Source organism: Nothobranchius furzeri, chromosome 9, assembly GCF_043380555.1.
Source record: "Nothobranchius furzeri strain GRZ-AD chromosome 9, NfurGRZ-RIMD1, whole genome shotgun sequence".
Taxonomy (NCBI): domain Eukaryota; kingdom Metazoa; phylum Chordata; class Actinopteri; order Cyprinodontiformes; family Nothobranchiidae; genus Nothobranchius; species Nothobranchius furzeri.
Window position 1 is genome coordinate 6025316 of NC_091749.1, and position 17459 is coordinate 6042774.

General features: G+C 42.1%; 1 protein-coding gene across 3 annotated transcripts in view; it reads left to right on the forward strand.

The window, feature by feature from the left end:
• arnt2 (aryl-hydrocarbon receptor nuclear translocator 2) overlaps nt 1-14841 on the forward strand; it is a 144603-nt gene extending 129762 nt beyond the window's left edge. For all 3 annotated transcript variants that reach the window (XM_070554614.1, XM_070554615.1, XM_070554616.1), the window contains 3 exons: nt 2163-2313; nt 14381-14526; nt 14596-14841. In XM_070554614.1, coding sequence (XP_070410715.1) covers nt 2163-2313; nt 14381-14526; nt 14596-14694 — 396 coding nt within the window. In that variant the 3' untranslated portion in view covers nt 14695-14841. The remainder of the gene's footprint in view (nt 1-2162; nt 2314-14380; nt 14527-14595) is intronic.
• Nucleotides 14842-17459: the final 2618 nt, after the last annotated feature.

The window sequence follows — 17459 nt, forward strand, 5'->3', positions numbered from 1 at the left end:
CTGGAGGTTTCTTCCTGTTAAAAGGGAGTTTTCCTCTCCACTGTCGCTGCATGCTTGCTTAGTATGAGGATTGCTGTATAGTCACTGACACTAATCAGTGACTTGATGCAATTTGCTGGGTTCCTTATATAGGAAACATTATTTCTGATTGGCTTAATGAACTGTGAATTGGAATGTTTATTATGTGAAGTGCCTTGAGACGCCTCTTGTCGTGATTTGGCGCTATATAAATAAACTTGAATTGAATTGAATTGAATTGAATTGAATAATGATAATTGTAGGTTTTCATGGATGTAGAACACTAATGGATTGGGAGGAAAGGCTGGGGGTCATAGCCCCTACCAGGGAGCCAACTCCCCCACTGGCCCCAATAGGCATCCCCATTCTCAAAATGATCCACCCGGGGCATGGAGACCCCAGCCTATCTACAGGGTATCCGCGGGTCCTTAAAAAGTCTTAAAAAGTCTTAAATTGGCTTTTCCAAATTTAAGGCCTTAAAAATCCTTAAAAATGACAAATAATCCTTAAATACAGTTTCCAAAGGTCTTAAATGACCAAAGACCCAATAAACAAGATTATTTTATTACTATAACATTTTCGTGAATTTCTAGTTAGTGTTCGGCTTTTTTTTGTGTATGATGTTGGCGTAAGCAGAACCATACACATTCAGTTGGTTGTGAAAGGGGGCTATTTTTAGATGAGCACATTAGCTGGTTTTAGCTAGTGGGAGCTTGAGCCATGGGGAAGGGCAAGTTTAATGGCTACTGGATGGATAATCCCATGTTCGCGACGTGGTTGGCACCGGTTCCAGGCAATAGCCGGAAATTATAGCTTAAATTTGGTCAAAGTGGCCTTAAAAAGGTCTTAAAAAGTCTTAAATTTGGCACCCTTAAACTTGCAGATACCCTGTATCTAGCCAGGGCCCAGAGCAGCAGCATTGCAGAGCCCCACGGAGTCCGAGGCCACCAAACCAGCCCTCTAAGCTCTTAAAACTGCCACTCTCCCTCTTTTTCTCTATGTTTCCTGTTATCATAGCCTCCCCTACCCTTAGACCTGCTTTTATTTCTGGCTTTTAAATGTTTCTGTTATTACCGAAAAGCGTGCTTGATTTTTTTGTCCACTCTGTGGTATGTTTTTGTTGTTTATAGTTTTGCCCTCCACTTTTGTAACCTCTTTGCCTTGTACATACAGCACTCTGGTTAGTTTAAGATTCCCCCATCAACAGTTATTTATTTTAAAGCTTCATTAGTTTTTTCTGTTGCACTCCAGGTTTTCCAGCAAACTCTCAACCAAATTGAATGTTCAATGTAGTTGAAACTTTTACACTTCAACAGCAAAAACTGCTACAAAAGTTCAACTAAATTCTCCTAATTTGACACTTGAACGTATAGTGACACTTCAAATATTTCTGCTAAAATGTCATGCGTTAAACATTTCAGCTGCCCAGATCAGTGGTTTATGCTTTCTGCCGTTTAGGATATTTTTACAAACTTTCATCCACTTTTAGCTCTGTCTCTATGTAATCGGGGCATTTTCTGCTAAAATTTTACATTTTCCATTGCATTCTGAGAACTTTGAAAAATGAACTAAATTTCAGCTTCTTGGGCATCTTCAGTTCTCATTTCAGAAATCAGCATTCAAACAGTATTTCTGAAATAAATGAAATTCTTCTAGTTGGATTAAGGTCCTTCTGGGAAGAAGGCTATCATTACGAATCAGCTTAAGGTTGACACTCCCACAAGAAAATAGTGGGAACAAATAATGTATAGAAATACCAGTAATAGACAAAAATGACAAAATTAGATTTAAAAAGGGAACAATTTCAGATAACCCCATAAAATATCCATTTCCCCAGTTTAAGAGTGATTTGGAGAAGGTTGCTGTTTTGCTATAGTTTGTTTTTCCTGCCCATTTCACCTTTTCTTGATTTTCTTGTGTATTGTTTTTCTTTGTTTAAATTAAAATAGAATAAAAAGCTATCAAAAACAAGACCCTCACTGAGATTATTAAACATATCAGACTAAGAAAGTTCTGGTGACAGTTCCCAGTCCCTGTAGTCTCGTTAGCCAAAGTTCATTACTACATTTCTGTACCTGAGAGTTAGCTGCAGGTTTACCTTGCACTACATAGCTGTGAGTCTAACCACTGCCTGTGTTCTCCAGTCCAGTAAAAGCCAGTCCAGCCCATTTGGTATTGGATCAGGACACAACTACCAGACTGACCCGGCCTCCTATAGTCCCTTGTCATCGCCAGCTACGTCCTCCCCCAGTGGTAACGCTTACTCAGGTCTGACGAACCGCAACTCAGCCTTTGGTAAGCTATCCATCATAGTGTTGTGATTGTTCCAGCTGTATTAACACGCTGTCATATACTCACATCTATGTGTTTACTGTATCTTTATCTGCAAACATATGAGCAGAAGTACAGTCATGATTTTACTCCAAAAAGGGCTGTGTGAGTTATACATAAAGCTGGGTATCTGGGACATACACATCCCCTCTTTCTGAAATCAAAATTATTAAAAATGTGGGATATTTTAAGTGATTGTACTGCACAGTTCATGTTAAAGGCATATCAATACTTATTGACTGCCAATATTCAAAATGTATTCACTCTTAGAGATCAGCCACATGACTTGAGAGGCTTTGGGAACTTTAAAGTAGCAAAAACTATCAGGAGAAGTTTTTTAGTGTGGGTTTGTGGAGTTAAATTGTTGAATGGTCTGGGGCTTGTCCTGCAGCGTTGTCACAACATTAATCATTTTAGATTCCTTTATAAAAAATAAACTGTTTGGTGAAAAAACAGAAATGTATGAGGTTTAGAATTTTTATGTGGTTTTGAATGGTAAAAGAGTGTTGATGGCAATGTTATATAAGTAATAGTGTGCATGTATAATAATGGTGATTGATGAGGTGATTTTCCATACATTTCCTTACTTTCCTTTGAGTTGACAGAAAAAAGAAAGCAGCCACTGTGAATGTGTTAACCTGAGAGATTGGGGTGAGGTTTAATAATTCGTCTTCTCCTCACTCCATTTCGAGCTTTTTCTATTTAAGTGATTTTCTCTTTTAAGTCATAGACTTGTGTAGATTCTATGCTTTATACATTTCTGTTGGAAGTGTTTGATAGACACTACTGACTCGAAATAGAATTGAAATGAATGAATGACTGAACTTAAACTCAAAACATGGAGCAAAACACATCAGACAAATACCCAACACTGAACTCTTCTGGGCCAGTTTGGAGCCTGATCACAATGTAAATGGGCATCTATAGGCAAGGCAGCTTTATTTATGCAGCACATTTCATACGCACAATGTGATTTCTATTAGTAAAAACATCAAGAACATTCAAATCAACATGAAAGAAAATACAAATTAAAAATGAAAAAGAAATAAAGTTAAAGGGTGAGCAGATACAGTGCAGAAGGTGCAGCATAAGAACATTCATTCAAAGGCTGTTGAAAACATGAAAGTTTTCAACTTTGATTTAAAAGCTTCTATAGTTGGGGCACATTTGAGTTCGTGAGGAAGCTGATTCCATCTGTGAACAGCTTAGTAGCTAACAGCAGCTTCACCCAGTTTGGTTCTGACCCGGTTCTACCAGCGGACCGCTTCCTAAGGATCTCAGAGCCCTACTGGTGGGGGTAGCAGTAGCTCAGGTGGTAGAGCGGGTTGCCTCATGATCGGAGGGTCATGGGCTCGATTCCAGCTCCTGACAGGGGGTACTCTGCAGTTTTGTCCTTGGGCAAAACACTTCACCCAACTTGCCTGTGTTGGTGGTGGTCAGAGGGGCTGACGGCACCAAATGGCAGCCTCGCCTCAGTCAGACCATCCCAGGGCAGCTGTGGCTATAAAGTAGCTTACCATCACTAGCAGTGTGTGAATGTGAGAGTGCATGAACGCATCATTGAGTGTCCTAAAAAGCGCTATACAAGTTTGATCTGTCATCATTATTATTATTATTATTAGTAGTAGTAGTAGTAGTATACCTGAAGGAGATCTGACATGTATTCTGGTCCCTTGCCACTGAGTAATTTATAAACTAGTAGAAGTACTTTGAAATTGATTCTGTAGTTTACTGGTAACCAGTGTAGAGATTTAAGAACATGAGTGATATGTTTGTTTCTCTTGGTTCTTGTTAAGGCTCTAGCAGCAGCAGTCTGAATAAGCTGCAGTTGTTTCACAGCTTTTTTGGTAAGACCCATCAAAATACCATTGCAACAGTCCAGCCTTCTGTAGATGAACACATGAATGAGTTTCTTTAGGTCTTGTCTGCACATGAGACCTCCGAGTCGTGCAGATGATAAAATGCTGATCTAGTTATAGCCTTAGTGTGACCAGTGAAGGTCTGAATCCATTATGACACCAAGATTTCTAACCTGGGTTTTTGTCCTTATTCCTCTGAAGCCAAGCTGAGCAGTAATCTCCATCCTATCCTTCTTATTTCCAATGACAATAACTTCAGTCTTGTCTTTGTTTAACTGGAGAAAGTTTGATTGCATCCAATACTTAATCTGCTCCAAACACTGATAGTCTAGAGGACCACAGTCATTAAGTGATAGAGCTAAGTAGATCTGGGTGTCATCTGCATATCTATGATGGGCAATATTGTTATAGTTTATGACCTCACCCAGGGGGAGTATATAGAGATTGAAGAGCAGTGGTTCAAGAATTGAGTCTTGGGGGACCCCACATGTCATGGTGATCAGCTAGTTTCAGTTAACAACAAAAGTCAACTCATGGTTCAATCCAACAACAACAGGACCAATTGAGATCAGAATGGTTCCAGTTTAAGGCAATTATTATAAAACACCATGGGACAGAAAAGTGAAAGGAGGACAGAACCAGTCAGTAATGAAACAGAAAGCAAGCAACAAAGGAATAGAATAGAATAGATTTTATTGATTTCACAGTGGGATAATTCACTTGTTACAGCAGCACTTAGAGAATAATTTGAAGAAAAATAACAAAGGTATAATAATACCTATATATAATACCTAAAATTAATATACACATATGCAGTAAACTATTATTGTAAACTTTGATGACTAAAAACCATGAATATAAATGAAACTTGGGTTCAAGAACTATGCAGCATAATTTAAGGATAATGCCAGTTAAAATGGAGTTATACACTCTCACTGTAGAGGGGATGAATGACCTACGGTAGCGTTCTGTTTTACAACTGGGATGTCTTAGTCTGCCATGTCTCAGGGTGTTTCTCAATGCCAAGGAACCTCTCCTTAATGTCTTGGCCCCATCCCGGTTGCCTAGGAGATACGTCATCAGGAGCCGCCAAGACGCATTCCAATGTTCATGTTCATGTTCTACCGAGGCGTGTTCTCCATTTGTTAGCCATTTAGCTAGCTGAGCGAGGATACACGGGAGGTGTCTTGTAGCCTAGCCTTGGTCAAAATTTACCCAGAATAAACCGCAGTATTTTCAAAAGGACGGCGGATCAGAAACCGGCAGCTACTTTGGGGGCAACTTTCAAGTTTAAAAGTAAATCAACTAATTTAAAATGTTTTTTTTTAGATCCAAAGAAGTTATCTATTGTTGGTTCGTTGCTTAGTAGTTGCAGCTTCGGTGGCTAGCGGGTAGTAACTTACTTACATATTTAATTTAATAAACATATACACGATTTAAAAAAGTAAAAAGATCGTTATATATTTATATTGAAACAAATACGTATAAAATATAACGTTATCTCCCGTGTCACTTGATGTTATGTGACCACCGTGGAAGTCGTGGTGACGTGATGCAAGTCTGTTCCATTTAACCGTTTTCTTTCACCGAGGAAGGACAGTGTCCTCGTAAGCAAGGCGCCTTGACATTGAGAAACACCCTCTGTCTACCTCTGAAGGAGCTGTCCATGGTCACCACAGTGGAATGCAGTGGGTGGGAGGGTTTTGTAAGATGATGGTCATCTTCCCCAACATCCTCCTTTCACACATCTCCTAAACTGAATGCAGTGGTTATCCCAGAACTGAGCTAGCTTTGTTAACTAGCTTGTTCATTCGCTTCATGACTAAAGACTTCAATTGCATTTTTTAACGGGGCGGGAAAAGCTTCTCCTGATCACACTTCGACAATGGATTGTGAAAGAATGGAAAAAGCTAGAAACACGCTTATTCTTCCTGATGTAAGAAGTGTGTCCACTGTCTTTTGGTATTTTTTGTGTTTGCATGATCATAGAGCACAACATTCTGTGACTCTTCAAAAAACGCGGGCAGTCAGGGGCTTTCTGATCAGAAAACGGCTGGCACCCACCATGCTACACTGGAGCGAATTTAAAGAAAGAACATTCACCCCCAAAAGACATGACCTTTAAAAGAAACAATCACCCAAAACAATTGTGAAAAATTTTCGGACGCATCACCAAAATACGATATAATTGACAAACATACAGAATTACATTTTTCACTTTAGCCCCTTAAAGTGTTCCTGATTATCTCCATGTGTACATGAGACATTGTCTCTGCAACCATACGTGACCATACGCTGCAGGGGAGAGTCTATCAGCCAGTGGGCAACAAATGGAGACCATATAGCTGCTTGATTGATTGAATTTTAATCACATTTACGATCTGGGCTTTCAATGATTATAAAAACAAAATGAGCCGATTATTTGTTCCTCCCTCATGGTTTACTCTTGCGCTGCTCCGGGTTGGAAATTGAGCACACCTCCGACACAGTGTTGCCGCCTTAGCAGCTTATTGCAATTTCTAACCACTTTTCAAACCCCCTTTTTGACTTTTTTAACCCAAAAGCACCTAGCGAACAACCCAGTGATGTTTCTGGTGACCTTGTGCTACGTTCTGTAGAACTTTGACATCAATATTCTCTGAAGGTTAGCAAAACACCCAGTCTGTGCTCTGGACCGTTTTTCTGGACATTAGGAAAGGAAATGATGGGAAGAAGAAGACATGTATTTATATAGCACTTTCCACAGATAAAATCTCAATGCTTCACAAAAGCAACCAATAAGCTAATATAATGATACTGATGTACGCATGTGCAGTATGATCAACTAACCAATCATAAACACTTGTCAGTATATGTCACTCGCTCAAAATACCAGTTGTTCTAAAAGCAACATAAATTCAAGATACAGAAAGGCCATATCTGAATTTCTATTCTATCAGGGACCTAAATTCTCTTCTCTTCTCTTCTCTTCTCTTCTCTTCTCTCATTAAATAATAATATTTCATCTATCTGAGCGACCCGTGGCATCATGCTGCTGTACCCCCCCCCCCCCCCCCCCCCCCCCACCGTGGCACTGCTGGACAGGACTAAATGCAGCAGGTTGCTGAAGTTCACTACAGCACTGAAGTTTGTATGATTCTATATATTCATATAAAAATGTTTGCACTGTAAAACTCTTTTTGTTATCAGTTTTTGAACAATTTGGGTATGCATTGATATAAACTATGAGCAAGTGTGTTGGCTTTTTTTCCACGAGGAATCACGAATTGTGTTATCATCTTGTTTCTTTTTATTTAATTTACTTTTCTTTTCCTCTTATGTGCCCTGTGCGATGTTATGACTGAATAAATAAAAAATAAACCCAATCAAGTCATATTAAATAATCAAGATTTCAATTTCAGTCAAAATAATCGTGATCATCATTTTTGCCGTAATCGCGCAGCTCTACACAACCGTATGTAATTGGCAAGTGTCAGAAGAAGCATCCAAAAGTCTTCCAATACAAATCAGTCAAAGGGTCATGGTGCCCAGTGGTTCCACAGGTTTTGGAGAGCATCAAAATTGGGCCCTCAAAACCTCTGTAGTGTCAGGCACATCCAGAACATGTGGAGAAGAGTAGCGGGAGACCATTTACAGCGTTCACATGTCGAGTCCAAGTCTGGCTTAATTTGAGCTAATTTTGTTAAAACAATTATTTTCCACCACAAAATGGCGGAAAAGATGGCGGAGTAGGAGTCTTGGCCTTTCTGTGCTAACCCTGCTCAATGCGCTAAAACAGCAAAAACAGCTTAGCTTGAAGTCTAAGCCTTGAACTCTCATCAGCAAGTTCAAATTTTGTCTTTTCGGTTTGATAATGCCTCCAAAAAAGGCACTTCAATCTAAAGAAGTGCCCTCACAAGCAACAGATGACGACTCTGGCGTGTGCGAGTTAATGACTGCGTCTCTGGAAGCTATCCTTCACAAGTTTTTTGCTGAAGCTGATAAGCACTCCAAGGATCGCTTTGAGCGTCTGGAAAACCAGCTTGATTCCTTCAAAATAACATTGGTTGAGTATTCTAAGGAGTTGGACACCCAACGTAAATTGACTACCTCTCTCCCAAGCTCGTATGAAACGCGCTGAGGACACCACAACCGAACGATCTGAGGCCTTAAAAAAAAGTCCAGGGGAAGTTAACCGCAATGGAGGACCAGAGCAGAAGGAGCAATCTACGTATAATTAACTTGAAAGAAGGAGTAGAACAAAAATAATGCCTTGTCCTACCTGCTACGTAGCCTCCCTACATGGTTTCCTGAGGTGGCCACCGACCTCCCAGAGCTTGTACGGGTGCATCGCGTCGGCCGTTCGCGTTCTGCGGGTGTGTCACCACGGCACATGATCCTTAACTGTCTTCGCTTCACCGACAGAGATCGGATCTTGGGGCTCGCAAGGAAAACACCTGTGGTAGTTGATGGCCAAACTATCTGCTTCACCGCTGACTGCAGTGACTCCACCGCTCGACTGAGGCGCTCCTGCTTCCCAATAATGAACCGGGCTCGCTCCTTGGGATTTGAAGCTTTCCTGCTGTATCCCGCGGTCATCAAGCTCAGCCGTGGATCGGACCAAATCCAATTTAGTGATTCAAATGAGGCGGGTAAATACTTGGATTCCCTTGATCCTCACCCTTAAAAAGTTAAGTAGCACTTATGACTGTTGCCATGCTTGTTTGTTTATTTCCGCACGTCATGACGCGTTGCCTCACGTCTGACATCACTTTGCGGTGGTGAAAGCTAAGTTAAGCTGGGCGGACACTGTGCGACTTTTTCACTCGTAGCACTCAGCTTCGGCTCAAACTTTACGACTTCCTCACAGGGCAGATCTCACGAGTCATGCACTCACACTGTAGGACCCAGTTCTCGGATGCGATCTGACTGCTCACACTGTACGTCTGGTAGCAACACGCTGGCCCTAAAAATATGCTAAAAATAGCAGTTTTTACACGACACGTGTTGTCTTGTCTTGCCTGTTGTCCTTCGGGAGTGCTGCCGGAGGACACACAGGGGGTTGGATGAGGAAAACGAAATAAAGAAAGTTGTAAGGTTATGAAATCTGTGTTTTGTGATCAGTTTAATTGGACATGAACACGACAAACACGCTTTCTTGAATATATTTGTGAGTAAAAAAACATGTAGAAACAAAAACGAACAACGTGTGTTATTAGGGAAATAGCGGGCGAGCGGTGTTGATGCAGGATTGCGCATGCGCCGTGAGCGGGTCTGATACTTTTTGGGTCGCAGCTGCTCGCAGCGCCGCTTCAACAGTGCGATACCCTCACAAGGGACGAGCAAAATTTCAAACACGCCAGAAGTTTGTGCGAGCTCACGATTGCTGATCGGTAGCTGGTCACGTGGTGTTAATCGCCTCTCATAACCCAGATGTGGAAGCTGCTTGGGACTTTTTTTATAGTAAGTATGGGCGGTTATAGATAGACACGCCCCTTGGAAATCTATTATGGTTAAAGGGCATCATCTACCTTGGGTTAATAGCAAGCTCATTAATCTTTTTAAAACCAGGGACAGGGCCTGGACTAAACATAAACATTCACAATTACCTGAGGACTGGGAGGAATACAAAAGACTTCAAAATGTATGCACAACTCAAACTAGAAATGCTAAAGCTAATTATTATAGAGAGATCCTATTAAATGGTCTAAGTAACCCAAAGCAATTCTGGAAGGGAGTCAACACTTTAGCAGGTAAGTCTAAAATATCGTCGTCATCATCTTCCTCTGGGTCCGGGTCGTGGGGGCAGCATCCCAACTAGGGAGTTCCAGACCGTCCTCTCCCCGGCCACCTCCACCAGCTCCTCCGGCAGGACCCCAAGGCGTTCCCGGACCAGATTGGAGATGTAACCTCTCTAACGTGTCCTGGGTCGACCCGGGGGCCTCCTGCCAGCAGGACATGCCTGAAACACCTCCCCGGGGAGGCGTCAAGGAGGCATCCTGACCAGATGCCCAAACCACCTCAACTGACTCCTTTTGATCCAGAGGAGCAGCGGTTCTACTCCGAGTCCCTCCCAAATGTCCGAGCTTCTCACCCTATCTCTAAGGCTGAGCCTGGCCACCCCACGGAGGAAACTCATTTCGACCGCTTGTATCCACAATCTCATTCTTTCGGTCATTACCCAAAGCTCATGACCATAGGTGAGGATTGTGACGTAGATCGACCGGTAAATCGAGAGCCTGGCTTTCTGGCTCAGCTCCCTCTTCACCACGACAGATCGGCTTAGCGTCCGCATCACTGCAGACGCTGAACCAATCCACCTGTCGATCTCCCGATCCCTCCTACCCTCACTCGTGAACAAGACCCTGAGATACTTAAACTCCTTCACTTGAGGTAGGACCTCTCCCCCGACCCGAAGTTGGCAAGCCACCCTTTCCCGGTCGAGAACCATGGTCTCAGATTTGGAGGTGCTGATCCTCATCCCAGCCGCTTCACACTCGGCCTCGAACCTACCCAGCAAGAGCTGAAGGTCAGAGCTGGATGAAGCTAGGAGGACCACATCATCCGCAAAAAGCAGAGACGAGATTCTCCTGCCACCAAACTCGGCACACTCCACACCACGGCTGCGCCTAGAAATTCCGTCCATAAAGGTTATGAACAGAACCGGTGACAAAGGGCAGCCCTGGCGGAGTCCAACCCTCACCGGGAACAGGTCCGACTTACTACCGGCTATGCGGACCAAACTCACGCTCCTCTGGTAAAGGGACTGAATGGCCCTTAACAGAAAGCCACCCACCCCATACTCCTGGAGCGTCCCCCACAGGGTGCCCCTGGGGACACGGTCATAAGCCTTCTCCAAATCCACAAAGCACATGTGGATTGGTTGGCCAAACTCCCTCAAGGTTCTTCCTTGGGACCTTTATTGTTTTCTATTTATGTTAATGATATGCCCCTGTGCTGTACAGACTGTAATATTAATCTGTATGCTGATGACACAGTTATTTATTGTAGTAAGCCAACTCTCACTGAGATACATTTTTCGCTACAAAAAGACTTTAGTTCTATTCAGCAGTGGCTGTTGGCCGATAAACTCCTTAATAAGTCCACATCATATTCCTTACTGTTTCATAAGAAAGCCCTAGATATTGGCGAAAAAAACCTGAAGCTTTGTTTTGTCGACTCCTCTCCTCTGGAGACCACGGACATCATAAAATATCTTGGTGTTTGGCTGGAACCTGATTTATCCTTTAAAACGCAAATATAATAAACTACAAAAAAAATCTATTCTCGTCTTAAAATCCTCTAGCAATCTGTTAATTTTTTTAACTTTCTGGTTAGGAAAAGCTGTTTCTGTCATGGTCTGCGTCAGCCCCCTTCCTTTATGTTCCTCCTGGTGTCCTCCATCCCTCTCTAGATTCCCTCTTGTGTCCCTTTGTTCCCCCAGCCCCCCTTGTGCTCTCTTAGCGCCCTCATGTGTCCTTGTCTGCATCCCTGTTATGTGTCTTATGTTGTAGCCCTTTGGCGCCCTCTTGTGTCCTTTTTCTGTGTCAGTGTCTGTGTGTCAGTTTGTGTGTCAGTCTTGTGTCTGATGTTATCTTTTACTGTTTCCTCCCAGGTCAGCTCCAGCCTCGTTGTCCCCAGCTCAGTGTGTGTGTATGTACCATGTCCTCCTCCAGCTAGTTTGTGTTAGTCCTTCCCTCTGTCTTTAGGAAATTGTTGTTTAGTTTTGTGTTAAGGTATTTGCCATCCTCTGTTTCTGTTTTCCCCATTGAGTTGATTAGTGTCACCTGCCTTCCCTCCGGCAGCTCACCCCACACACCTGCTTCCTGTTTCCCTGATTGCTTCTCCCAGTGTATTTAAGCCCTGTCAGTCTCTGTGTTCTTGGCGGTCCATTAATGTTTGCTTGTTGTTCTTGTCAGCCTCGTCTCGTTCCTGTTCCTAGCTTCTAGTGATTCCAGTGTTTTCCAGTGTTTCTAGTTCTCTGAAGTTTTTGATTACTCAGTTTAGATTTTTGGATTTTTTTGGTTTGGGCTCCCTGCTTCTTGGACTACTCCTAATAAAGGATTTTATTTTCATCATCCACCTCCTGCCTCGTTCATCTGGTTTTCTGCATTTTTGGGTCCTAAAACATCCTACCACATCAAATCCTGACAGTTTCTGCCTATTCTGGACTATGCTGACAAGTCCAATTTAGTGATTCAACACTTCATCCTCCTGCTTGCACTCTATTGATGTTGCTTATAATAGTCTGTCGTTTTGTTGTTCGTTGTCCTTTAGGACACATAGAAGTGTGATGTATCGATAGTTGTCCTGGTTCGCACCTGCTGCCAGGAGACAGTTTCACTGGTTTCAGTTCATTTTTAAAACTTTTTACTTTAATTATCCAGATTATCTTAAATAAAATCTAATCAAGTCATAGATACTTTATTAATCCCAGAGGGAAATTAGAGTTTCAGTACACACAATTCAGAGATCAGACATACATGGGCAAGACACATGACAAGAATTGGTGACTGTGGTCATTCACAACCCTGAGTCGCGCTACCTTAATAGAGATAAGAGGGTTACATGAGGATTGGTTCAGGTGGAGGGGGAAAAAAAGGCTCTTCAGAGTTAAATTACATTTAATTTCCTATAATTCACTTTACAGCCTGTGGCATCATGACCAGCTTTTTTGTTGTTCCTAGAGTGAAATGAGAGGTAGGGAAACATGCTTTTGGTTTAAGGCTCCATGTGATTGGAATAATCTTCCTTTATCTATTCGTTGTTTATCATCATTCACAACTTTTCGAAGGGCTCTGGTCGATCATCTTCAGGAATAATCCAAAGCTCCAAAGCCAATAAATAAAATTGTTTCAGTAGACCAACTGCTCAAACTTTGAGCTTTTACAAAACAACGTATTTTTCACACTCAAACACAGGAAAAAAAATTCCATTAAATTCTTGATTAACTCCAGCAGCACACCAGTTGCTTATGCCAAATAGTCCCAGAGGACTGGTTAGCTTTGGACAAACAAAAAGTGTTTTAAATATTTGCATATCTGAACATAAGACTGAAATAATGTCAGACTTTAAACATACATACAGCTCTGCAGCATCATTAAAAGTTCTGTAGAAACTGTGCTTTCTTCAGCTCCCTGCTCCACAGAGACACATAAACTCACATAAACAGAGCAGAGCTCCTTGGCCTAATTCGAGAGAGAGAGAGAGAGAGAGAGAGAGAGAGAGAGAGAGAGAGAGAGAGAGAGAGAGAGAGCGAGACAGAGAGAGCGAGACAGAGAGAGAGAGAGAGAGAGAGAGAGAGAGAGAGAGAGAGAGAGAGTGTGTGTGTGTGTGCGTGTCTGTAAATGATTGTTGTAAAGTTTTGATTTTGATTTTTGCTCTGCTGTCTTGCTCTTAAATTTTGTTCTTTTTGCTGTAAAGGAGGACCCACTCGAAAACGAGATGTTTCATCTGAAGTGGTTATTCCTCCGTGTAAAATTGTTTAAAATTAAAATAAAAAATAAAAAAAATTATTGCACTCTTTCTGTGAATCCTATAAACTTTGTTTCATTTCTCAAATATTGCTGAACATTTTCATCATGAACATGAACAGGGCTGCCCAAACCTTTGCATCCCGCTGTATTAATGTCAACATTAATCGTCTTATATCAGACAAACACAACCAAAGAATGCTTCACAACACCAGGTAATCCACACATCAAACGGTAAATCATCCAGGTGCACTCTCTGACCATCATGTGTCCTCATCATTTCTGTATCTCCTAGAAATGATTAGTTCATACTGTAAATAAAGACATTTCTGGACATTCCCTGAGCATCCCCTCCGAACAATTCCACAATTGTATTCTACAAACTAAAATACAAAGGATTTTCTTAGTTGTGCATTCATCATGTTCTAAATGTAAAAGTTTCCCTGAAGCTGTAGCGGATCTGAAAGGGAACTTCACTAAACTGTAGAGTAGAGAAGAGCAGCCACCTCTAGTAAAACGATGGATAATCCTGTTCACTAACGTCTAACTGGTGCTTTGTGTGAGGATGTTAGTTGTAATGTGAGGACGTTTGATTTGTGAAATTCTGACATCAACACAACCGTAGCTGTGTAGAAGATCAGCATTTGTAGCCGAACATGTTGAAGGTTCTACAGTGAATTGTTCTCCCCAAAGATCCCACCAATGCCTGTATCCTTCCAGATGTGTCGGGGGAAACTGGGCAGAGTGGAACCCAGTTCCAGGGTCGTCCTAGTGAGGTCTGGTCCCAGTGGCAGAACCAGCACCATTCCCAGCAGGCTGGGGAACAGCACACACACACCAACCCAAGCCAGACAGAAGTCTTCCAGGTGAGAATCCTTCTGTGCTCATCTGCTGGCTGATGGCCACATGTGTGATGTTTGTTTATGCCTCTGTAGGACATGTTACCCATGGCTGGAGATCCCAGTCAGGGTACAGCTAACTACAACATTGAGGACTTTGCGGACCTTGGCATGTTTCCACCTTTCTCTGAGTAAAAGCCACTTCACTGCAGCACTCTGACTCATCGATGGATTTTCTTCCATTCGGTCTTGTTGTTCTGTGTGTCTGGATATCCAGCGCACAGCCATGTCAAGCAATGAATGTCTCATATGTCACACGTTTCATCTCACGGCACATCCCCAGGCCCCTACTATGAACCTGTCGACATCTATGCTGTTAATAAAAGAGCCCAACTGTCCGATGGAAGCTCAGTCAGCTGTGATGGTCAGGTTAGAACGCAGGTGGGTCCAACTACCTGCTCCAGCTACATCTATGAGGGCCTGGTGTTTAAAGATGTCCTGTTTTTCCTTCTAAAAGATGGTCTTACAAACAATTCCAGAAGTATCAAACTGTGCAAACTTGTGAATTCAAACACATTTCCTTTGTTCATGCCATTCATTAGACGATGGAATACCAGACACCTCTACTGGACACACCTCCATTGTAAGGAGACCTATTTTAGCTTTTAAAACATATTACAGTAGTTCTATGGTCTCCACAAAACATGATCATGAAGTTCTTTAAGCTTAGTCTGTCTCACATGAAGTGATTTCAGAATTGTTATTGCAGACAGTTTCAGTACCTTCCAGAAGGAGGCTTTCAGATCTGTCCCTTTAAGAAAACAAGCTGCAGCTGGCCACGCCCACCCATATCCTGATTGGTTGTTATGAAAATTTGTAGTGAGGCTCAGAGTAGTGCGGCTGCTTCTCAACATCCAGAGTGGCAGCCTCCCTAAGCATCTACAGGTGTGTGTGTGTGTTTGTGTGTGCGTGTGTGTACTTGTTTAACTATCCTACTTAGGACCAAAACTGGCATTTTCACCAATCTTCTGAAGATCGATGGGCCTTATTAGGACCAAAACCCGGCCCTAATACGGTGGGCCCCTGTTTTAGGCTTAGGGGTGAGGTCTAGAGGTAAGGTGTGAATAGAGTTTTTGTTATAGTTAGGTTTGGGAACACACTAGTCATGGTTAGGGTTTGGGTTAGGCATAAACACAGTTACTAAAATAAATGGAAGTCAATACAAAGTCCTCAAATGGCTAGAAAAACAAACATGTGTGTGTTTGGGGGTGGGGGGGGGGTATGCAACTTTTCTTATGGTGACACAACAATAAAGGGACATTTTCTAATGGGTCATAGAACATTTTGATTCCTGACACCAGGAAAACACATTTATTCATGTTTGGAGTGTTTATAGAGGCAGAGACCGGCATGGCAGCACAAAAATATAAATATATAACTCTAAAAGTGAACATTGCTAAATATGTCCCCGTTGAATATGTCCTGATTATCTTCTCCATATGATGAACAATCATGCCTCCTGACAGGAAGGAAGACTGACAGCACTAGGTTATCTGAGGGTGATGAGGACAGACGTGAACACTGAAGGACGACTTACTGATCTGCTTTTGTTTTCATCCATATTCCATTTATTCTACATCCTATATGTAGTGATGTCTCAAATACTGAAAACATTATTTATGAATGAAAAAACTTGTTGCAGACAGTTGCTAATATAACTCCATGAAGCTAACTGCTAAACTCACCAGCTGCTTTGTAAGAAGAACCCAGCAGAGCGGCTCTCTGATGCTCAGCACTTCCTAGTGTAATATGTGTGGTGTTGTTCAGCTACTTTATTAATCTTCTCATCAACAAAAAGCTGAGTCGTTTTTGTAGTTGAAGAGCTTTTACATGATATGTTGGATCTCAAATCGATGTTTTTTTATGTAAATAATGTGATTTTTATGTCGCCATACTGCTTTCTCTACGTTTTTGTGTCTGTCCTAATGATATCCTGTGTAATGAGTGTGTGATGAACTATTGGTACTAGTCGGTTCATTGTACACTGAGTAATGTATAAACTGTGTAAATGTGACCCATTTTGTGTAAAAAAATTGTGCTTGTGACAATAAATTCTTCTCAATCGGTGGCTTCAATTAACTTTAATTTCAGAAGGGTAAACCCTCCATCCATCGTGTAAGGTAACATTGTTCTCCAACAATGTACTCTTACCAACAGCTAGCCATAACTATTCCACTTTTGACACAAACCCAGTTCCTTTCCTCACCTTAAAGCGACTTTTTTTACTGTTGAAAATGAATTCCATGATGCCCAGTTGTTCAGTAATATTGGCGGCTTTGACACATTGTAGCATTAGACATGCCTTGTGGTGTCAGAGGTCACCAGCCATTGAACTGCCCAGAATGCTGTTTGCTTTTCCACACCATAAGTCAATCAATCCTTTATTAATCCCAGAGGGAAATTAGAGTTCCAGTACACACAATTCAGAGATCAGACATACATGGACAAGAAACATGACAAGAATTGGTGACCGTGGTCATTCACAACCCTGTTGCACTACCGCAATAGAGATAAGAGGGTTACATGAGGATTGGTTCAGGTAGAGGGAAAAACAGGCACTTCAGAGTTACTCTCCACCAGGAGGGCATCTTTGCTCTGCATAAAAAAACACCTCAGACAGAAATGCAACAGACTTCAGACAACACAACATGAGACTCCAATTGGAAGGGGGGGGTCTGGGATCCAGTGTCCCCCAGCGAGAGCAGCCATCCATGGCGCTCATCTACTGAACAGTCACAGGTGGGAGGGAGATCTTGGGAGAAGCAAAGAGTACATTGACTCCTGCAGTTGATGACCTCGCCCGGCTGAAGTCCACAGGTCATTTACAATCATTCTGTTTTATACAGTGAGTGTTTAACGTGATTTAATAATGTCTTGATAACTTGAGAGTACTGAATGAA